The sequence below is a fragment of the Spea bombifrons genome, chromosome 4 (genome assembly GCF_027358695.1).
Source record: "Spea bombifrons isolate aSpeBom1 chromosome 4, aSpeBom1.2.pri, whole genome shotgun sequence".
NCBI classification, from domain to species: Eukaryota; Metazoa; Chordata; class Amphibia; order Anura; family Pelobatidae; genus Spea; species Spea bombifrons.
Genome location: NC_071090.1, coordinates 104,547,952 through 104,572,389, shown reverse-complemented (window position 1 = coordinate 104,572,389; position 24,438 = coordinate 104,547,952). Strand labels below are relative to the sequence as shown.

The window sequence follows — 24,438 nt, the reverse complement described above, 5'->3', positions numbered from 1 at the left end:
TGTACACATCCGTCCTGTGTTCTGCTCTCATTCCTCTTAACGCCATTATCGGCCCCGATAACGTATGCTGATATTTCACAATCCGTTATCTCTGTGACATTATCTCATTCCCTCCCGTGGGATGACATCCCTTCCTCCCCTCCAGCCATCTCTACTTTCATTACGACTTGAAACCTTATTAAGTATTCTGAGGCTCTGAACATATTCCCGGGGGGCACAGGATTTTGTGTTTTTGCTATGTCTTTATTCAATTGTGAATTGCCCACGAACTCATTTGGCGCACCCCCACCAATCGTATATTGGTTTTTCTTTCCTGGACAAAAAAAAAAAATATATATATATACCTGGTATTTCCATTTATTTTGGTATTTACAGGGTTACATTTTTTAAAAGTGTGATACGCCCAAGAGAGGCCAATAAAAGCAAAAGCTCTGAACAAGACTATACATTTTTTGAAATTTGCAGGCAATAACCCCCCAGCGCTGTATACAGTAACGACCCCCAGCGCTGTATACAGTAATATACCCCCTCCTGCGGTGTATACAGTAAATAACCCCCCCAGCACTGTATACGGTAATGTTGGTCGGCATTGACAAGAATCTATCTCATTTTTTTCAATAAACTCCCTTTATCTGCAGACCTGGAGGCGGCCATTGTTGTCGGTCATGTGATATTTTGGGTGACTTTCCCACCTCAAACACCACACTGATGCTTTATGGCAATGCTAATGAAGTCTGATGATCCTCTATAGACTTTCATTAGTCAAAGTGTCCGACTGGGTGATTAAGACTGAGCCATTCCGTTGTTTGCCACAAGAAGTCAAGATGTTTGTCTAGTGGATTGGACTCGGATAAAAGAGTGAGAACTCATTGAAGTGGCTAATATGCAGCTATCTGAAAACATTATATTATGCAAAAAGGAAAACCCTGCAATACTACTGAAGACGTATTTTTATTTTTACTGTAAGTAAAAGTAAGAAAATAATTGCTGGAAGTACTCTGTCCTGGGGGAAGAAAGGAGTAATTGTACCTCTTCCTGGAGCTCCGGGACATTTGGCAGCTATGCTAAGCCTTGGGTACATGATGTCCCCACCCCGCTATATACACATCGGCTCACTTGCTCAGTGGAACTGTTAGTAAACAGGGAAACCACCAGCCGCAGCACTTCCTGTCGCCCGCAGCGCAGGGCCCTTTAATTTCTGCCCACCAATGACCTATGCGGGAAGGCTGCAGCAGTCAGCCAATCGGCCGTGTGGGATGGGCGGAAGTGGGCGTGGTCCGTGAAGCAGGTCCTGCCTGAGAGACGGTCGGGCTGTCATCGAGTTCGGGCCCACGAGAGCGGATACAGCGGGGGTCATGTGACCGGGTGCAAGGTAAGCCTGGTCCCTATATGTGTATAACCATATAGGTTTCGTTATCATTTATTGCGTCCCTGTTTATAACCCCATACATTCCTTATTGTTTTGCTTCGCTATATAACCCTATACGTTATTGTTTCTCCAATTAACCCTATACATTCCTTATTCATAGCCTCTTTACATAACCCTATAGATTCCCTATCATGTATTGCTTCTCTCTGTAACGCTATAGATTCCCTATTATTTATAGCTTTGCTACTTAACCCTATAGCTTCCTTGTTTATTGCTTCTCTATATAACCCTATAGATTCCTCCTCATGTCTTATGTCATGTATTTAATGTACATTGATAATTATACCCTTCACATACATTAATTTATAGATCCCTCCTCCTCTTTAACAGCTCTCAGTCTAACCCAGTATTTTCCACCCACTCTTAGTTTCTATATAACTCACATCCTTATATAACAGCTCCTATATATTAGGACATCTGCCTCTCGCACTCAGATTCATGTGTTTTTGTTTTTTTTTATTAAAAAACAACCCCCCCCCCCCAAACTTGACATATTTGGAAATCTGTTTACATTGTGCAGCGGAGATGATATTTGATCATCTTTGTATTGATGACATTGTTACATATTATTTCTGTAATGGTATATATTATAATGTAATAATATTATAAAATGTGTGTGTATATATATATATATATATATATATATATTTATGTATTATATAACGTGATATAACTGTAATATATTGTAATATAGTTTAACAGTATTGTAATTTATAATATGCATATATAATTTAGTAGTATTGTAATATGTAATAGTATATAATGTAATGTAATAGTAGTATATAATGTAATAGTATTGTAATATGTGATATATAATATAATGTAATAGTATTATATAACGTGATATAACTGTAATATATTGTAATATAATTTAACGGTATTGTAATTTATAATATGCATGTATAATATAATTTAGTAGTATTGTAATATGTAATGTAATGTAATAGTAGTATATAATGTAATAGTATTGTAATATGTGATATATAATGTAATAGTATTACTTGGCAGGTGTACGTCTGATGCCTATATTTTGATCTATACGGTACAGACAGACCCACTGATCGTGCCTCACAGTACAATCCAATCTTACCCACGTTAGCGGTTATAGTACAACTCCCATCAGTCTCGGGGTATGATCTAAGCTTATTCTGCCTCTTCCCCTGATCCAGCATTAGGCTGTGAGTCACCCCAGGGCACTTCTGCATCATCTCTCTGATCGATTTGCTGTCTTGTGTTAACCTTTGCAATGCCATATGCTTTTGTTAGACATGGTATTGAATCACTCAAGCACATCCCAACTGTGTATAATATATATATATATATATATATATATAAAGTGAAGAATTTGATACAGCGAGGGAATCAAACATGCATGGGATAGACATACAGAACTGATTCAATCTTTAGTCTGAAAAACGGGCTAGTCTGACTAGACGGTGCGACTGGGTCTGATCGGCCGTCACATTGTATGTTTCTATATAGCGTGTATATGTAAAGACGTCTTGCTGCGTGGATGCCTGTGAGGCTCCCTTTGTGCTCCCTGCTTGGCCTACGTCTCATGGCGACTGCTCCTGTGTAACGCCGCCGCTCCCCTCCCACCCCATCTCCGTATCACATCTTAACATCTTCTCTTCCTGAATACTCCGATGCCTCGTCCTTATAGAATGTCCGGCTTCACGTATACGTCACGTATATATATCTGAGCCAGACTAACGTTTTATTCTGGGGTGTGGGGTTAGAACGCACTGAACATCCTTGCACTTAAATCACAGTATAGGAGACCACAGTGAGGATTATATATAACATATACATTTTTATATATATATATATATATATATATATATATTATATTTACACTACCGTTCAAAAGTTTGGGATCACTTAGAAATTTTCTTTTTGAAAGAAAAGCACATTTTCCCCATTAAGAAATGGATCAGAAATCCAGCGCAGACGGGGTTAATGTTGGAAATGACTATTGTAGCTGGAAGCGGCTGATATAATATATATATATATATATATATATATATACGGTGTGTGTGTATATATAATATATATAATTACACAGTAAGGTACATTTTGCCCCAAGGTTTGTAGGACCGCGGCTGGTGAGTGTATTAAAAAGAATGTATCGCGTGAACCTGTAGAGATCAGAGTAATATCAGTAACAGGGATAGGTCTGATCAGTGCTTCTAGGGGATGTGGTTACCCAGAGCGCAGGGGGAATACCCGGGGTGGAAAAATCTGAGGCAGAAACTACATAATCGGTGAATTTGTCATGTGCTGTAAGGTCTGTGTTACGCGGGAGCATGAGCCAGCTTGTTGGAAGCATAATAATAAGCAGAATATATAATATATCTGTGTGTGCATAATATATATCTGTGTGTGCATAATATATATCTGTGTGTGCATAATATAATATATATCTGTGTGTGTATAGAATATAGCTCTGCATGTATAATATAGAATATATCTGTTTCTGCATAATATAGAATATATCTGTGTGTATAATGTATAATATAGAATATATCTGTGTGTATAATGTACTGTAGTTTCGGGTAGCCGTATTAGTCCAGTGTATAAGAATGTTTTTTTGCATATGTATAATATATAATATATCTGTGTGTGTATAATATAGAATATATCTGTGTGATATATAATATATCTGTGTGTGTGATATATAATATATCTGTGTGTGTGATATATAATATATCTGTATGTGTGTATAATATATAATATATCTGTGTGTGATATATAATGTATCGGTGTGTGTGTGTGTAATATATTATATATTACACACACACACAGATATATTATATATATATATATATTATATATCACACACACAGATATATTATATATATATATATATATATATATATATATATATATAAATATATCTGTGTGTGTGATATGTAATATCTCTGTATGTGTGTATAATATATAATATGTCTGTGTGTGATTATATAATATATTGGTGTGTGTGTATAATATATATATATATATATATATAATATATCTGTGTGTGTAATATATAATTTTTGTATATAATGCATGTGGTATGTTTTTATTATTATTTTTCTGTATCTGTCAGCGCAGTGTTTTTTGTTTGTAACACACACGCAGTTACCATTACTTTCAGCTTCTCTTTTGTAAATTTGGACATTTTATGTCGCATTTCGCACAAGAAAACTGTGGAAAATGTCACACGGAAGTTCAGCAAAGAGGAGGCCGCTGACCCCGTGAGCTTACAGTTGAATTATGTAAGAAGGGATTGGCGTCTCCGCAGCGGGTTAACAGCTCTATGGGAAGGAAGACAGTCTTCTTGGTTTCGTAACATGGAGAGCATATGCACCACCCAACTGTCTTTATTTAGGGGAGCCAGTCCCTCTCTGGCACCCAAACTTTTTTCTTTTCTCCCCTGACTTCCCTCTTTTCCTGGAGCTTTTTGCAATATTTTATTTTGGTAACTAGGGGGTTTCTGCCGCACGCAGGCAGGGGCTTGGTCCGTCTTCTTGCTTTAGAAAATGCCTTGTTTGTTTTTTATTGAAGCCGCGGAGGTTTAGTGGCTACGCTATGAGGAATTAAATACGTGAGCGGTGCCAGCCGTGCCAGAGGGCCACGGTGGTGTTTTTATTTGTATGGCGCCAACAATATCCGTAGCGCTTCTTCCAGTCCGTACGTTCAGAGGGCCCTGATATGTTGGCCTCAAAGGCTTAGTGAAGATGTTCCCTCGCTGTGTATTTGTTCTTCTGCAAACTTAGATGACCTCGGTGGTCTCTTATTCAGTATCTACGCCGTAGCTATGTTTGTTTTTTTTTGTTATCTAAAAGCCATTCGGCCCTTGGTCTTGTGTACATGGAAGCCTTACGCCTACCCCAATCCCTCACATAATGAATCTCTACCACCTCTGCTAGAAGACTGATCCACTTATCCACAACCCTCTATAGATTTTACCCTCAGGCCAAACAAAAAAAAAGCACAGCAGACAAAGATGCCTCTTAGTAGTTCCTCATGGCGTGATAGTATTATTCAATGGTCCATTCCACTAGTTGCTATGGCGATAAGACCATGTTTGACACTTGGTATATATACCGGGAGCACGGTATATAAATAAAATCATTCTTTTGGGTTTGAGTTTTAGGTTTTTAGATCCTTTTTATATTCTCCGTGATTTAGTCGGGGGTCTTCCACACATTCCGGGGGTCTCTTTATATAGTAATGCTGTTATCTATCCGCTGCTGTGTAATAAATCTTATAACCGTCTGTGATTATCCCTCTACAGAGCCGAGATCTGCCCCCCCGCCCTGAGACATGGCTCTGTGTCAGTGGGCAGCAAAACACCGGAACCCGGACATGGAAAGCTGCAGCTTCACGGGTGTCGGCCTCCGCGTCTATCTGTACTGGAGCAACAATAAGGAGCATTATGTGAGCTTCACGCAGCAGGAGAGCACGGCGGAGGAGATCTGTATACACATCGCACAGAGACTTGGTGAGGAGACCACACAGGAGGGGGCTATGGGGCACGGAGTCTGTCCCTCACCCCGCAGGGTGACACAGACAGGAGGGGGCTATGGGGCACGGAGTCTGTCCCTCACCCCGCAGGGTGACACAGACAGGAGGGGGCTATGGGGCACGGAGTCTGTCCCTCCCACCGCAGGGTGACACAGACAGGAGGGGGCTATGGGGCACGGAGTCTGCCCCTCCCACCACAGGGTGACACAGACAGGAGGGGGCTATGGGGCACGGAGTCTGTCCCTCACCCCGCAGGGTGACAGACAGGAGGGGGCTATGGGGCACGGAGTCTGTCCCTCCCACCGCAGGGTGACACAGACAGGAGGGGGCTATGGGGCACGGAGTCTCTCCCTCCCACCTCAGGGTGACAGACTAATGTAATTGAAAGATTACACCAATATTTTTCATTCCCTGTGAATGTGTCTGTAATTAGCTGATCCGTGTCTGATATACATTTACATGCGTGTGCTCCGTGTTATAGGAATTACCCCGCTGTGCTACACGCTATTTGCACTCTATGACATTCAAGAAAAATATTGGTATCCACCCAACCATGTTTTTAAGATCTCAAAAGACATGAAGGTTCTCCTCCATTTTCGCATGAGGTAAGCGGCGTTTTATTCCTGCTCTTTATTATAAACCCTCTCTTTGTCTGTCTATATACATTAGCATTCGAAGGTTTGGGGTCATTTAGCTGTTTTTAGGGAAAACAAGGAAGTTTCTGGCTGTAACATAATTCCCAAAAGAGTTTTCTAACCATCAGTTAGCCTTTTAAACTTAAACTTGGATCAGGGAACACAACATGCCATTGGAATACAGGAGTGATGGGAGTGATAAAGGGCCATTGGAACACAGGCGTGATGGGAGTGATAAAGGGCCATTGGAGCACAGGAGTGATAGGAGTGATAAAGGGCCATTGGAACCTAGGAGTGATGGGAGTGATGAAGGGCCATTGAAACACAGGAGTGATGAAGGGCCATTGGAACACAGGAGTGATGGGAGTGATGAAGGGCCATTGGAACACAGGAGTGATGGGAGTGATAAAGGGCCGTTGGAACACAGGAGTGATGGGAGTGATAAAGCAGTCCATTGGAACACAGGAGTGATGGGAGTGATAAAGGCCTCTGTACGCCTATGAAGAGAGTCTATTAAAAGACAGCCGTTTCCAGCTGCAATAGTCAATAGCAGCATTAACCCCGTCTGCGCTGGATTTCTGATCCATTTCATGTTGTTTTAATGGACAAAATTTGCATTTCTTTGAAAAACAAGGAAATGTCTACGTGACCCCAAACTTTTGACCAGCCGTGTATAGAATAGTGAGCTTTTCTTATAGAGCGGTCTCTCAGCTCCTGCACCGTTCCTATAATTCCCCATTTTGTGTGACAAACCTCTCCTTTTTTGGTGTTTTTAGGTATTATTTCAGGAACTGGCACGGCATGAATGAGAAAGAACCCCTCGTTTGCCGAAATATCCCAAAGAGCAGCGAGGAGAAGAGCCAGACTGAGCAAGCAGAAGCCATCCTGGACTTGGCATCGTTTGAGTATCTCTTCGAACAGGTACTTTATTATATAGGGAATGACAGGGCGACGCAGTCAGTTGGCAGCTATGGGACGTTTATTAATATTTATATTTACATTCAATTTTCACGTTAATAGAAATATCGCTTTTGTGTTCCATGTCTCGGGGGGTAACAGGGCAAGTATGACTTTGTGAATGACGTGGTGTCGCTGAAAGATTTCTGGACAGAGCAGGACATCCACAGATTTAAGAACGAGAGTCTGGGCATGGCGGTGCTGCACCTGTCTCATATCGCCATTAAGAAGAAAGTGTCCTTAGAAGAGGTGGCAAAACAGGTCAGGTGAGTAGCGCATGTGCCCTTCCTGAAACCGGCACTGCATCAGTCCCAAACCGGTCGTTTTTATGTATCATTCTTACACTTTTTTGCGTCTTGACCTTTTCAGCTTCAAGGAGTGTATCCCAAAGTCGTTTTGCCGGCAGATCCAGCAGAACAATTACCTTACCAAATTCCGCATGAGGAACGTCTTCAAGAAGTTTGTCCGCCACTTCCACCTCCACACCGTGGGCCCGGGGAAGCTGAGCGAAGAAGACGTTATGTACAAATACTTGTCCACCCTGGAAAACCTGGCCCCGCGGTTCGGCTCGGAGGTGTTCAGGGCGCTGTCCCTGGAGCTGCCGACAGACGGGGAGAAGCTTCCTCTCTACATCAACGGGGGCTACATGGACCACTCGGAGACGGTGAACCAAGAGCCCACCACCACTCACGTGGTCATGGTGAGCGGAATGGACGGAATCAAGTGGCGGGAATGCAAGGAGGAGGTAAACCAAATGTCCCACTCGGCAACCAGGGGTTCTGGGTGACGGATCATGAATTGAAATGAAGCGTTTTCTGGTTTCTTCTCATCATTTTGATCAGAAAGTATTCAAAATTTGACTTGAATGTGAAAAGGTCGGGATTATTGAAGTTTCATGTCAATGCGTTTGGTCTAATCCAGATGAGCTAGGTCAAGAAGTCCATGAGGACCACGTTTTGGGGGGTCAATAAGGATGAGCTCAAGTTCTGAGGAAGGGTAAAGGGGAACTGTAGAGCTGGACTTGACCGTGTCCTTCAGCCATGGAGATCCCTCCAAGTTCATCTGGGAGGTCCTCATGGTGGTGCCCATTGATCGCTGCGGACGTAGGCTTGTGTCTGCCTGTATTATTTATTTATTTTTAAGGGAAGGGGTATCATTAATTGTGAGTTTTCTCACTTTATCCCCTATGTAACATGTAGAGCTTGACAATTTTTTAATTTTTTTTACCCCCTATAATCCAGTAACCTGCGTGACCTGGGATTATTTTTGAAGAACCTCCATCCAAATATTTACTAGAACCACTTCTCCGGAAACCAATAAATAATAGTTTTTTTCTTTTCCCCCTTCGTATGCTAGGAAGCTGTTGAGAACCCAACCCCCAAAAATTACTTCAGCAAAAAGAGCCGGGCCAAAGGGCAGAAAACGGCCAAAACCCAACAGGGGGCGGAAAGGAGCAACCCCAAGTGGCTTCAGTTCTGTGACTTCCAGGATATCACCCACATCGTGATCAGCAGGAGCAGAGTCAGCGTTAACTGCCAGGACAACCGCTGTCTTGTGAGTGCCTTGCGTCTTATCGATGACGTAACGAGTGATAAATGACGTCCGTGTTCCGTGTCGCCGCGGCCGGTGGGGCTGATTTTTCCGTCCTCTGTCTTCCAGGAGATAGTTTTACCCTCGTATGAAGAAGCTCTGTCCTTCGTCTCGCTGGTGGACGGGTATTTTCGCCTCACGACGGATTCAAACCACTATCTGTGTCATGAAGTGGCCCCTCCTCGGCTGGTGATGAGTGTTACCAACGGGATTCACGGCCCTCTTCAGTAGGTTGACCTCCCCATCTTCCCCCTTCCGCCTCCTCCTGTTATCCACCCTTTGCTCCAAGTCATAAATACATAAAGAGTTTAAGAAGAGGGACGTTTGTTTCAAAGGAGAAATGTCAGAACAAGAGGTCATAGTCTAAAACTAGAGGGTAAGAGTTTTAGGGGTCATGTAAGCCATTTTTACTTTATGGAGAGGGTGGTAGATACGTGGAACAGTCTCCCATCCGAAGTGGTAGAGGTACAGGCATAAAGCTTTTCTGAATTTAAAACCAGATAAAGGACTGAGTCTGCACAGGCTAGACGGGCTGAATATGTCTGATCTGCTATCAAATTCAATGTTTCCTTCCTCCGGTCCTTTTTTTAACCCCTTCCTCCAGGGAGCAGTACGTGGTTCAGAAGCTGAGGCAGGAGGGTCAGGAGGACGGACTCTATGTTATCCGCTGGAGCGCTTTCAACTTCAACAAAATGATCATGACGGTGAAGAGAGCCAACCAGGTGCCGATTATATATCTAATTATTATCTTTTATTTATATAGCGCCAACAGTTTACGCAGCGCTTAACACAATACATAAATTCAAGGGGTCTGACAAGACGAGAATTGACAAACCGATACATTAGGTGGAGAGACTCGGCTCGCAGGCTTACAATCTTGATATATATCGTTCTTATATATTGCCTTTTGGAGTCGATCCACATGCGGCCGCGGGAATAGGTTTAGCTGCGTGACCCGGTCCGGCGCGTCTATGTTCTCTGTAATTGTTTACCGGCGCTCACCGGCCCGTTTGTTGTGTAGAGGAAAGTGAAATGTTTCTAAAACCTCTCCTGGAACAGAACAAGGATCTGGGCTCCAAGCAGTTCCGAATCGAGAAGAAGGGCGACTCGTACGTCCTGGAAGGGTGGGACCGAGGGTTCCCGAGCGTCAAGGAACTGACGGACAATCTGCGGGGATGCACCCTGAAATCCGGAGACGAAACCTTCTCCGTCAAGAAGTGCATTCTGCCCAAATCTGGAGGTAAGCTGCCTAGCTGTCTGCAGTTATTGTTGTGTATGGATCAACTGCTTGAGTTGAGTGAATTTAAGTAAAATAGATGATTCTGGGTGTAAAAGTGGATTTATCACTCATTGGAACCATATAAAGCAGCTTGGGCGATAAGACACCACGTTATATGTATGTGCTTCCGCGATACGTCCATGATCTATTTTCCCCGCACTAGAAATCTCCAACCTGACGATTTGCCGGAGAGGGAAGAACCGCGGAGAGAGCGGGGTGTCCAGGAACCTCAATCTGAGCCAACTCAGCTTCCACCAGATCCGCAAGCATGAAATCTTACAGGTTTGTGTGCGCCGTAGAGAGAGAGAGACGCAAAATCCTCTCGGCCCTTTATATGAGATCATGGCGCCGGAGTGCTGCCGCGGGATGGAACACGATAACCGTATGCTCTCCAGACACAAAAACCTCACTTCTAACGCAGAGATTCCTTGGCATGGGCTGCTCGAGCGTCCCTGTTGTATGTTTACACTGCTGTTCAAAAGTTTGGGGTCACTTTGAAATTTCCCCATTAAAGTAACGTGAAATGGATCAGAAATCCAGCACAGACGGGGTTAATGTTGTAAATGACTATTGTAGCTGGAAACGGCTGATTTGTAATGGAGTATAGATTCACAGGCGTTCAGAGCTATATTCTGTGTGCAAGGATCGAGAATTAATGATGGCGGAGAAACCCAAGAAGTGGTAAAACCAGCTTCATGTTAAAGGAGGGATGACGTGTAATTCTCAAGGTCCTCTGTGAATTAACAAACCAGAGGGGGGTCTAAAGCCCCAAAAATCTCTGGTCCCATTGCTTGTTTTGGGTTTTTCTTCTTGCTTGTATACTCCGTTATGGAAAATCCCTTCATTGGCTGCAAGTTTTGTGCACCTTTTATTTTAAAGATCTTTCTCTCTCCACAGAAAGCCCACCTGGGCCAGGGTACCCGGACCAACATTTACGAAGGGGTACTACTGGTGAGCAAGGGCAGCGAGATTGAGGGCTACGAGTCCGGCGAGTTAAACAACAACTCCAGCGATTTGAGAGTGGTCCTAAAAGCGCTGGATCCAAGTCATCGAGACATCGCGCTGGTGAGAGCCCAATGATCCGATGCTCTGCGGAGCTTCTGTGCTTCCATACTGGCAAAGGGCATCGACGTGCTTTATCATATGCAAATTAACTAAGAGAGTGCGAAGCAATTTACATACGGGGACGACGCATTAGTAAATAAGAAGATACCGACTCCTTTTCCTCTCTTGATTTTTCTTCAGTAAACGGATCAGATTTACTGGTTTCTACTTATATCCCGACAACCTTAATGACAAAGCCGTACATGTACGGGCTCGAAATGCATTGTTTTCAATGGGTTTAGGGACCGCCCATTGTCCTTAAGGGGTTAATCTATTTCTCTGTGGTTGTTTATTTTCCCCTAATAAAATATCTTACTTAATTTCTGGCACGTCGGTCCTTGTGAACTACGTCTCCCATGATGCTCTGCATGTTATAGCACATGTTATAGCACGTGACAGAGGTTGGCCATCCCCTAGTCCTTCTCCATCATACAATGTTGGTTTTTTTTAGTTCCCAGAATCGACTGTTCTTTGTTAACTTTTGTTTGCTCGTCTCTACGCGGTCTAACACTTCCCTCTTTTAAATGCCCTAAGGCTTTCTTCGAGACGGCGAGTTTGATGAGCCAGGTCTCCCACATCCACCTGGTGTTTGTCCACGGAGTGTGCGTACGGGAATCTGAGAGTGAGTTCACCTCGTGTGACCTAAAAGACACTTCTTCCTTCCATAAAATATCTGCGTGCTGTCTCTGTTTGACTCGGGGGAATCTCCTTCTTTTGGGCTTCCCATTCAGGAAGTTGATGCAAAGCTGCAGGAAGTCACAAGTGCGCCATAAAACTGCTTCCCCCGTATCATATCTTCAGTTCTATGAATGTGTAGGAAGGTTTGCACACACATAGAATATTTGTCTTAGTGTGCATGTTCTAAACTCCCTTTTAATATGGAAACATGTATTTATTTTTTTGGGGACAATTGTCAAATATTCTTTAATCTCAAATACCATTTGATATCACATCAACTTATTTAAAAAAATACCTGTTTTCTCAACATAAAATCAAGATACCTCATCAGTATTTACTTTGTTCACAAATCTCTTTCAAGTCATGATGATCTTATACTCGGCGTTGTTACCGGTATAATTTGTTTTTATCCTCTGTGTTGAAAAATGCCAAATATTGAATAATTTCACATTATTGTTGCAGTTGTGGTCCTAGAGTGTAAGTGACTTAATTATTTAATGATATCAAAGGGTCGTGCTGGTAGCCTAATCTATCTTATCTCCTTAAAGATATCATGGTGGAGGAGTTTGTCGAACATGGCCCTCTAGACGTCTGTCTACGTAAAGACAAGCTACAGATCACGGCCGGCTGGAAATTCACCGTGGCTCGGCAGCTGGCCAGTGCCTTGACTTATCTGGTATGTTACCCCAAGAGAGTTGGGTTGGCTGACATGTTTCCTTTTTAATGGACCATACCAAGTGTTTTTGGTGGGGGAGGGGTTTCAAATAGTCCTCCATTTAAATTGGGAATCGCTTTGTATTTCATCTCTGCAGGAAGATAAAAATTTGGTGCATGGAAATGTCTGCGCAAAGAATATTCTACTGGCCAGGAAAGGTCTAGAAGAGAACTCGACTCCATTCATCAAGCTGAGTGATCCTGGAGTGACCTTCACAGTGCTGTCCCGAGAGGGTATTCCATTCTTTATTCTTATATACATTTATTTATATATCCTCATACAGAGCGGCTGCGTTACGTGATGTGAAATGTTAATGATGACGCGCTTGTGTGCGTGGAGGGTATCTGCGCCTGTCGTTGGGTATTGACCGGCTGCTCTGTATGATCACGGCTGTGTCTTTGCTTTCGCAGAGCGGGTGGAGAGGATCCCGTGGATCGCTCCGGAATGCGTTCAGAACGTCGGCCGTCTCAGCACCGCTGCCGACAAGTGGAGCTTTGGGACCACGTTGCTGGAAATCTGTTTTAACGGAGAAGTCCCCTTAAAGGAGCGGACGCCGTCTGAGGTTTGTGCTGAATGATTGCGTCCATGTTCCGGGGCTTCTATGAGAGTACGAGGCGTCCAGGTCCATCAAACTGGCCTGTTTTACCCCGAACGACCGTAGGTTAACGATGACATTCTGGTCGTCCGGTCTTTGTTCTGCCTCTCTAGCGGGGGGAGCGGCCTCCACCAGACCTGGGGGCTCCATCCTTTTAATAATAATTATTATACTTCTCATTAGTGGTTCCCAGGGGTGAGTTTTTTTATTAAGGTAGCATTTTGTTCGCTTGTTCTTGTATCTGATGACCGAAGACACTCAGTGCTGAAGACCATAACATCTTCTACATTTCTACAAAATGCTACCTGTCCTTAGTGAGAAACATAAGGTGTGGAAAGGCCTGTAGAGGAAGCATGTGAAGCAAAGTCTCCCTTTATTATATTGTAAAGGCGTAAATGGAACAAAAATATGGATACATGGAATTTTCCCGGCACCTCAGACCCGTCTAGTCGCCCGTTTCTCCTGCTGTAAAGACCCAAACATCAATCAGTCGTTGGTCTCGTCTTAGATCCAGGAGCCATATGTCTGTCCCATGTATGTTTAAATCCCCTCACTGTATTACCCTCTTCCACTTCTGCTGAGAAGTCGTCCCACTTATCTACCACCCTCTCAGTACAGTAAAACTCCTTTATGTTCTACGTAAGCCTCTGACCCTCCACTTTTAGAATATAACCTCTTGCTTTAAAGTTTCTCCTGCTTTGAAATGCACGTCTCTGTTTCTATCATATCTCTCTTCTCTTCCACAAATAACCCTGTATAATGCATAGAGAAACTAACGGGGGAGGGGATTCCACAAAACCTCCCCACATTAACTATATATTATACAGGGTCAGGTGATCCTTCATAACGCAATCGGGGTATAAGAATGTCCAACTTATCCTGCAAACTCCCGGTTTAGTGAATCCGCCCCTTAAACGAGAAAAATATAAATGTATATAGTGGTAAGAAGGCCGCGCGGAAATATTTTACAGGAAGGCGGTTTTATTAAAAGACATGGAGCGCATTAAGAGCCTCTTGTAAATCTTTTGCGTACGTGCTTGAAATGTCTTGTTGACTTTGGCCAATTTATATCGATATTAAAACTAATTTTATAGTTCTGGAAAATACCTCGCAGAGCTCCGGTTGTTCCTGTTCTGGCTGCGCGGCCTGCACCTGCTTGGGTTCCAGTAAATGCGTGCGTTACGCTGTGTTCTAGATCACGGGTTTTTAGATCGTTTGGTTATTACACAAAAAGTTGCGCAATACAGCCGCGGCTGAATCTGTTTTAATACCTGACTGTGAAACAAAAGCAGGCAGTCATAGGTTGTTGTCATGGAAACTAAAAAAAAAGTTTCTTAAAGTGTTGCTTTTCTGTGATTAGACCTTCGGGGGGGGGGGTAAAACGACAGACCTTAGCATTTTGGAGAGGATAAAATAGAATTTTACTGATTCTGTAGGAATGCGTAATAAAATGTGTTGAATGGATAATAAATCGCTGATGTCCTCCCTAAGATAACCAAAAATAATAGTAATGAAAGGAATTTTCTTCTTCTTTTCCTGCAGAAAGAACGGTTTTACGAGAAGGAGCTGGGCCTCCCCGAGCCGTCCTTCAAGGAACTTGCAAACCTCATTGGTCTCTGCCATAACTACAATCCGGCGGGAAGACCGTCTTTCCGGACAATCCTTCGGGATCTGACCCAGCTGCAGCCTCAGGGTGAGCGAGACATTCTGTGCCTCTCGGCAGCTTTTTTTTTTATCTTTTTTTTTTTATTTATTTATTATATTTGGTTAGTACTTTGGGCGTCTTATAACATATGATATAATATTAAAGCTGCTGTTCCATCTAATGTGCTCAATAATTCTTTAATCATGGAATATATTTTTTTTATTTATTTATTTTTACTGGGTGGGGGGTCTTAAATGCCATGTGACATGAAAGCAGGCACTGATTGGCCGTTGCCATATACACTGAAAAAGCATCAACATTCTTTATAACTTTTTCTCACCTGAAGGTGCGTTTGTTTGTTGTGGGAACAGCACTACCTTAAAAAAAGTATATATTTTCTAATTATTTTACACATCCCTTTTCTACGCTGCTAATACTGAATTAAACTCATTTTGTGGCTGTGGCGCTGAAGATGTTTTAGAGGTAAATGGGTCTACCCGGTACACCACACCATATCTATAGAGATACGGCTTTCCGAAATCCATACTTTGTTCTAATTGGCCGTTGCCATTCACACTATATTTATATTTAGCTTGTAGCACTATTAGTCGGGAACGGCTGCGTGAAGCACGGTATATAGTACTCTTTGGATGGCTGCCATATTCATGACCTTCTGCCTTCATTTTTTCATTGCTTTTCTCTGTTACGTCTAGACCTGTCTGATATCGCCTCGATAAGTCCTGATTTTACCGTCGCCGACCCCACCGTGTTTCAGAAACGTTACTTGAAGAAAATTCGGGAGCTGGGAGAGGTACTCGGCTTTTATTTGGTTCTTCTTCTAGTTTTTAGTTGCCCCCCCCCCCTCGATTCCATTAAATCATGCTATCATGCTATTATTGTTCCAGCAGCACAAGTAGGTGGATCAATACATCTGAACCCGTAGCCCAAACTCATGATAAATCGTGAAATACCCGACCATGACCCGGGATGACCTGTAATCATTTATTTTTTCCCTCCTGCTGTTCCAGGGCCACTTTGGGAAGGTCAGCTTGTACTGCTACGACCCCAATAATGATGGCACTGGGGAGATGGTGGCCGTGAAGTCCCTGAAATCTGGATGTAGCCAGCAGCTGGAGATCAGTTGGAAAGGAGAGATAAAGATCCTGAAAACCTTGTACCATGAAAATATCGTGAAGTACAAAGGCTGCTGCAGCGAGCAAGGTGAGCGGAAAAATTACAAATTGTATAGTCTTACAGTATTTTTCCCTAATAACTATTGGTTTTGGTGAGGCAGAATTGTATTTAGTAAAAAAATATATATATATTAAATTATAAAACATTTTTATTGTTTTTGTAGAAAAAGAGATACACAAACATTAAATTATTATTTTTTTTTTTTTTTAAGAAAATGTATTTTTCTGAAAATGTATCCTCTCCAAAAAATCCGCCAATGCCGTCTTTAGCAGCAATAACTGAAATCGATACTTCCCGTAGTTATTGATCGGTATTTCATAGAGCTTGGATGAATTTTAGATCACGTCTGTGAAGAGCTGCTTTCATTCAGTGACATTTGGGGGTTTTTGAGCAGGAGCTGCCGTTTTTAGGTCCTGCTACAGCATCTCAATGAGGTTCAGCTCTAGACTTAGACTAGGACATCTCAAAACATTATATTTTAACCATTCCCAAACCATGGCCCTGCCATCAGCATTGTTAACCGTTGGTATAAAGTTCTTCATGTGGAGCACAGCGTTTGATATAATGGGTCCCGTGCCACCTGGACATTTTCCACATTAGACTTATCTGTACATAGAAGGCTCTTCCAGAACTCTTGAGGAGTTTGCTTTTCGGCAAACTCTAGATGCGCGTTCAGCTCCTTCTCATAGGGCAGGGGTTTCTACCTTGCCTCTGTGCCGTAAACCCCACGCGTCCTCCAGCTTCCAGATGGTGGGGTCGTCAACACTGACCTTGGTTGAGGCAGGAGATGCCTCCAAATCTCTGAATGTTCTTCCATGCTCCTTTGCTCTTTGAGAGATTTTGTAAAGATAGCCACATTTGCGAAGATTCTCTGTCAAACCTTCTCCGTTTGGTTAATACGGTGCTTCTAGAGGTTGGGTATAACATTAAGTTGTATCGGTTATAATGCAGAATGTCACGTTTGTCTATATTTCATAAATTTGGGGTATTCACATATAATCTTTCCGTCCCTGTCTGCAGGGGATAAAGTTGTCCAGCTCATTATGGAGTATGTCCCCCTGGGGAGCCTGAGAGATTATTTACCGAAACACAACGTGAGCCTGGCACAGATATTACTTTTTGCCCAACAGATCTGTGAGGTGAGTAAGTAATCAGAAGGATTCTTGTCAAGTGACTCTCACAATCCGCTGGAGAACAAGAGAATGTTTTGGTCCTACTCAACCTGAGTCTATGGAGGAAAGGACTTCATTAGCATTGCCATAAAGAATCGGCTCAGTGTGGTGTTGGAGGTGGGAAAGTCACCCAAAATATCACACGACTGACAGCAATGGCCGCCTCCAGGTTTGCAGATAAATTGACACAAACCCACCTTTCTGTGTCATTGTCATTTAATGAGTTCATCGGATGCTATACTGATTTGCAACACCTAATTTTTTGTAGGAACTCGGCAATTTGTCATAAAATTGTCATGCGTAGCAGGGACTCCCTTAAAACGCGCATTTCTTTTCTCTTAGGGAATGGCTTACCTTCACTCTCAGCATTACATACACCGTGACCTTGCTGCCCGGAACGTCCTTGTTGAAAACGAAAATGTGGTGAAAATTGGTGATTTTGGGCTTGCCAAAGCTGTCCCGGAAGGTCACGAATATTACAGGGTCAGAGAAGATGGAGACAGCCCCGTTTTCTGGTAAAAAGAGGCTTAACAGCGGATCTCCAAAAAAAAAAAAAAATCTTATCTAGCGCTCTGTATTATACATACATGTTTCTACTTGCATATAACCTGCACTGACCGTGCCCAATAATCTAGTGGCCGCACCACCTGCCCACCTTGGTCTCTCTGGCCGACATTTTGTCTCCTAGTTAAAGCTCCTGAACCGCCTGCGTTCTTCATCATCAATGTAGTTCCCTTCACCTTAGTGAGGTTTGCTTGGTTATGGAGACATCTTGCACCAACGTTCTGTTTCCAATGGTCCTTCTTCAGGCTCTTCCTCCCCTACGGTTGGCCATTTGAAGGCGATGACCCAGCAAGTGCTCTTTTGGTTTGCAGGTACGCCACGGAGTGTCTCAGGGAGTGTAAGTTCTTCTATGCGTCCGATGTGTGGTCATTCGGGGTCACCCTCTACGAGCTCCTGACTCGATGCGACTCCTATCTCAGTCCTCCCGCCGTGAGTATATCATTTCTGTCCCCGTAAAGAAACTTAGGAATGAAAGGTCTCTTTGATAAAGCGAGTTTGTAGCACATAAAACACGCTCTTCTTATGTTACGTGCAGCGAGTGAAGGTGTGTACTTGTTACCCGTGTACCTAATCTCTCCTCTTCTGTGTAGAAATTCATAGAAATGATCGGCGTCACTCAGGGGCAGATGACCGTTGTTCGGCTGATAGATCTGCTGGAGAGAGGTCAGAGGCTACCACGTCCTACAGACTGCCCTCTGGAGGTAAGTGCGCATTCCGGTCCGTGCGTGTATACATTAAATACAAATTTTATATATATATATGTATGTGTGTCAAATTAAAACCTAATAAAATAAAGATTTTTAGCATCAATAATCACTTTTGGTACAGCGTGTGGAGATGATGCATGATCTCTTGAAGGACAAAAGCCCTCACTATGGCTTGAGGCTGGGGGAAACCTGCAGGGCCACAAACTTTACATGTGTTGGTGTTTCATACTACATAGTTAATGAGATATGGGGAAATACGTCCTTCTTCAATGGGTGAAGGACTCGTCATTCATTCACCTCTTGCGTTTGTCCGTGAGGTCACCGGTTTCATTCTTCTCTCTTCTGGCAGATCTACAAGATCATGAAACACTGCTGGGAGACTGAAGCCAGTTATCGGCCATCTTTTACGAACCTCATCCCCATACTGAAGGCCTTCCACACCACCTACTCCACGCAGGCCCCGTCGGTCTTCAGCCTGTGCTAGGCCCTGCGGTGCGTATGGCGGAAAGGGGGGGAGGCGAAGGGTTGGGAAACAAAATTTTATGTAGAGAAATTTCTTTGCCAGCCTGGTGCAATTACCAAAGCCAGCTTTAATAGATTAGATCGAAGAGGCCAAACGTTTTAGAATATTTTTTTAATTATTATTTTAATTATTATTATTTTTTGTAGAGCTCGGAAAGCGGAAGTGCTAAACCAGCAGTCTGTACAAGATGGGCTGTCTGCGACCGATAGGATTCCCGCCTGCGTCGTCAAGCTGGGGCTCGTGTGTCTGCCGGCCTCCGACCTGGTCACGTCTGACCTCCGGAGGTCCCCCTAATCTGTTGCGCCGGTTTCTGGAAATCACGAGATGATACTGTAGTGACGCAAACGGCGGACATGTTTTTATTTTGTTTTTTATTTTATTATAAAAGTGCAATAGGACTGCCAAAAAAAAAAACACACTTTCCTCTCTAGAATGCTAGTCCTCTCTATGGTAGAGTAGCCGGAATCCAACCAAAGAGGGTAAAGCGGTGTCCGCTCGTTAACGAAGTGAGTTACGGGGTAAGTGACCCGGGTAAGGAAGATGTATAAGGGGTTGCCACTGAAAACTTTTTTTCTATTATAAAACTGTGAATACGTTTTATGAACTCCTTCGGCTCCCCGAGGGCCAGCGGGTTTAGTCGCGCCAACGTCTTCATTTAACTTTCTCATTTTAATAGATTTTTTTGCAATGCATGCTACGCATCCGATACAAAATAGGCAGATGATCCAGGACGTCGCATTAGAAAGCTTTGCTGCAAGCCAATTCTATACAGTGTATGTGTGTATATATATATATATATATATATATATATATATATATATATATATATATATATATATATATATATATATATATATATATACACGTTTCCATATGTGTGCAAAATAATTCCAGCCTGTGAATGACGTTATTAGAAATGCCATGTCCTGGAGAAATAATGTGCAGTGTTGCCTGGATTTGCACCTATACCCCGTGCTAGCCAATTTTCCAATTTTCTTATGTATAGGTAAAAAGGGGTAAACTGGTAAAGCTGCTGAGTGTGCTATGGGTGTGTAATTTTATAAAATCACACAGCAAAAAGTTGAATGTGTGCCCAACCATAAAGGGTTAAGTAAACCAGACTGGGCTGGGCAGGGGAGCAATTGAAAAAGGACCGGCCCACCTTGGCCACGGCTACCTTGCGTAGGCAGGAATGTGACCCGGTGGAGGGTTGCTTACACAGTGTGTGTGCGAGGAGCTGGAAAGAAGGCTTCGGGCCAGTTAACGGGTATGTTAGAGTGAGTGAGTATGTATGTATGTTAGAGTGAGTGAGTGTGTGTTGGCAGGAAGAGTGCGTTAGCATGAATGTGTGTGACAATGTTAGCGCGAGTGTTTAAGTATGTGTAAGTGTGAGAGCATGTGCGGCTTAGTTATGGGGGCCAGTGTGGGGCCACTTGGCTTTACCTGCCCCCCACCCCAGCCAGAATGTGCAAACCCTCCCCTGTAGGGATTATATATATCTCTACTTGTACAAGTGCAATGCCTTTGACAATGGAGGCTATGTAAAAAAAAAAAAAGTCAGGAAGAAAACCGTTAAAATCACAAAAGTTAATTCCAATTAAAATAAATTCTCCTAAATGACCCCGGAGGAACCGTATAGACAGTGAAACGCGCCGGCTGCTTTGCCAGCCTGTCGTTGCCGTTTAGATTGTCTGGCAGAGCCGACGACCTTTGCTCACCATGTTTGTGGATATATCTGTTTATCATTGTTATATCTGTTTTATTGTCTTGTATCGTTATTTAACAGTATTATGGCCCCCGATAGGCAGGTTATTTTAGGAATATTGATTTATTTTAATTGGAATTAATATTTTTTGTGATTTTTAATTGGATTAGTATATACGTTTACGGTAACCCCCTATAGGACGGAATTCACCTACATGTCAGGGATTTCATTATATGTCTTGTATAAAAAGGTTGAAATGTTTTTGTTTATTAGGAGGGACATTGTATGGATTGCTGTGGTCAGGGCCAGACTTGGCCCGGCTGTGGTGATAACACCGGTTTGCAGACAGGGCACCAGAATCATTTTTGGACGGGTTGACTTTAAATCCTGCCAGCTGCTTGCCAGATGCACAGTACCCTCGGCACACTTCTGTATGGTTCTGCCGGAAATAAAACCAAAACCCAAAACCCGTCTCTGTGTTGAGTTATTTGATCTCAGCGGGATATAATATTTAAGTGACGGCATTCCTGACTCATCCATGTTATATTTCGACGTTGCATGCGTTCTCTCGGACACTCCATATGCGTTTAACCCCCGGACAGTCAGTGCCGGCTTTGCGAATACTGCAGACGTGGGTTTTGTTCAGACGAGACCTCTCTTCTTTACAGCTCCCTCCTACACCACTCACCACCACTCTCTCCACTCATCCCATGCTAACTGCCTTTTCCCCTACAACCGGAGAAGAGACCGCCACTCTTCTCTCTTCCTCTCACCCAACAACCTGTCCCCTTGACCCCATCACACCTCACCTCACAATGTCCATCACTTACCCACCTATTTAATCTTTCTCTATCATCTGGAATTGTACCATCAGCGTTCAAGCATGCGCTGATCACATCCATTCTAAAGAATCCCTCCTCAGATCCCGTCTGTCTGACTAACTACCGCCCTATCTCTCTGCTTCCTTTTACCTCTAAGCTGCTTGAACGGATTGTGTGCAATCGCCTCACTAACTTCCTCTCCTCTAATTCCCTCCTTGGCCCTCAACAGTCTGGTTTCAAACCCCTTCACTCTACTGAAACGGCTCTAACAAAAGTCTCCAATGACTTGCTCTCTGCCAAAGCAAAAGGTCACTACTCTATTCTAATTCTACTGGATCTCTCTGCTGCTCTCGCGTTGGCCCATTCCTCACCCAAGAATCCACAAAAACTAATTAACTTATCATTTCCCATCTTCACTACTGCCACACTCTTCTGGCTGGCACTCCACTGTCTCGACTCTCTGCTCTGCAGTCTGCCCTAAATGCCGCTGCTAGGCTCATCTTCCTTGCACGTCGCTCCTCTTCTGCTTCCCCACTCTGTGAAACCCTCCACTGGCTCCCAATTACCTTTAGAATTAAATTTAAAATCCTGGTACTGACATATAAGGCCATCCATAACACTGCCCCCCAATAATACCCCCAATAACACTGCTCCCCCCCATAACACTGCCCCCCCATAACACTGCTCCCCCCCATAATACCGCTCCTCCATACATTTCTGCCCTCATAAACAAATACTCTCCTACTCGATCCTTACGTTCTTCCCATGGGCTCAGGCTCTCCTCCTCACTTATCACCTCTTCCTTTTCCTGTCTACAAGATGTCACTCGAGCCGCCCCATATCTCTGGAATCTACTTCCACCGAAGCTTCAGCTTTCACCCTCCCTCCCGATATTCAAGAAACATCTAAAAACCCACTTCAAGCCGTGCCATCTTAGCCGCTACAACTTCCTTGTCACTGATACAACCACCAGACCACCTCTCACCCGTCACTGATACCCCCAGACTACCTCTCACCCTTTCTCTATGCCTTATGTTTGTCACCCCATTGCCTCAAGATTGTAAGCCTGCGAGGCGAGTCTCTCCACCTAATGTATCGGTTTGTCTTAGTCTGTCAATTCTCGTCTTGTCATATCCCTTGTATATATGCATTTTGTTAAGCGCTGCGTAAATTGTTGGCGCTATATAAATAAAAGATAATAATAATAACATCCCTGTGTGCGTTCGCGGAAAATGCTTCCATTCATCTTGCTGGGAGCACTGGCAATAATCATGAAACCCGCTTGTAACAAAAATAAGTGCTTTGTATATTTTTAATAATTCACATAAAAACTACGTTACGGGGGCCGTCCGTGTAACAGCGAGCAGCAGAACCAGATTTATCAAAGAGAAAACAAGGATTTATCTCGCTGGAATGGTCGGAAGTGTTACAGATAACCACTAGGTGGCGATAGTAGCTGATCTATTCATTAAACAAACAATACACCAAGTGTTCTATAATAAAAGTGTAATAAATCCCTCAACCCGCATATACACAAAAAGTCTCATGAAAATAACCCTGAGAGCTGTATACAGTAATACCCCGCTCAGCACTGTATACAGTAATAGAACACCTCCCAGCGCTGTATACAGTAATATAACCCCCCCAGCGCTGTATACAGTAAAATAACCCCTCCCAGCGCTGTATAGATATACAGTAATAACCCCCAGCACTGTATACAGTAACCCCACCCCCAGCGCTGCGTACAGTAATCCCCCCGTGCAGTGTATGGTAATATAATGCGCCCGACACCCCCCCCCATGGCTGTATACAGTAATACTGTGTACCGGCAAGGATACCAAGGGAGTTAATATCTGATTGAACCGCTGGGACCTTTCTAAATGAGGTGACTCTGAGACCCATAAAATATTAACCCTTTAATTGCCCACATTGTGGGTAGCGGCATGTCCAATGTGTCAAAATAATGACAAGTCAGGGCTTCCCCAGGACAGGAATCAGTGCCATTTGGTTAGTGGAGTCACCTGAATTCATGCAGGGATATCAACCATAACATACTGGGAGCCAAAGCAGCAGACAGATAGTATCCGATCCGGGCAGAGCATGAATGAGAGCGCTCCAGACTGAGCGACCCCGACATTTTACCCTTTTTAACCTGGGGCAAAAACCCTGAGAATCCCCGGCTAGGCTGATCTGTCCCCATCTATTACATGGATTTCTAGAAGGAGGCGAAGGAAGGAGAGCAGGCAATATAATAAATAAATAATAATTATATCAAGAAATGGCGCTGTGACTTTATGTTTAATAGAAGAAAAAAGAGTTAATGAACACGAGTCAATATCACGAGTACAGAGCATGTAAAGGGTTATTAAATAACTCGGCTGATTTATGGGGGGATCCTGTATATCAGGCCGGAACCGCGGTCGGGTCGATCTGGCGCACTTTGAAGTGGAGCATGTGGAGCGCGTGGCGTGCCGTTTAGTGGATGGTTGCCGGGGCCACTTTTCTTTTTCGGAGCTCTGAGTGTTTGCTGGGTATGAGGGTATCGCAGGGTTCTACAGACATAAAAGTCATAATAATGTTTATAAAACCCGCATAAATCATACATTTCACAAA

General features: G+C 43.4%; 1 protein-coding gene across 1 annotated transcript; it reads left to right on the top strand.

Moving 5' to 3' along the window:
* The first annotated feature begins 1,262 nt into the window (after positions 1–1,262).
* On the top strand, positions 1,263–19,808 carry TYK2 (tyrosine kinase 2). The gene is made up of 25 exons (XM_053464825.1): positions 1,263–1,372; positions 5,712–5,918; positions 6,423–6,546; positions 7,353–7,497; positions 7,636–7,799; positions 7,903–8,278; positions 8,890–9,087; positions 9,193–9,350; positions 9,728–9,845; positions 10,183–10,363; positions 10,566–10,684; positions 11,300–11,467; positions 12,041–12,128; positions 12,733–12,860; positions 12,997–13,132; positions 13,310–13,461; positions 15,037–15,187; positions 15,853–15,950; positions 16,168–16,360; positions 17,354–17,472; positions 17,848–18,020; positions 18,381–18,498; positions 18,660–18,770; positions 19,126–19,268; positions 19,446–19,808. Exons 2-24 carry the CDS (start codon positions 5,741–5,743, stop codon positions 19,258–19,260), a joined length of 3,531 nt encoding a protein of 1,176 aa, XP_053320800.1. The 5' UTR covers positions 1,263–1,372; positions 5,712–5,740; the 3' UTR covers positions 19,261–19,268; positions 19,446–19,808.
* The last annotated feature ends 4,630 nt before the right edge of the window (positions 19,809–24,438 follow it).

Bases quoted from the DNA above. Each gene is read 5' to 3' on its own strand.
- TYK2 (XM_053464825.1), top strand. From the start codon at position 5,741: ATGGCTCTGTGTCAGTGGGCAGCAAAACACCGGAACCCGGACATGGAA. The intron at 5,919-6,422 runs GTGAGGAGACCA...TCCGTGTTATAG, and splicing joins ACACATCGCACAGAGACTTG to GAATTACCCCGCTGTGCTAC. The intron at 6,547-7,352 runs GTAAGCGGCGTT...TGGTGTTTTTAG, and splicing joins CTCCTCCATTTTCGCATGAG to GTATTATTTCAGGAACTGGC.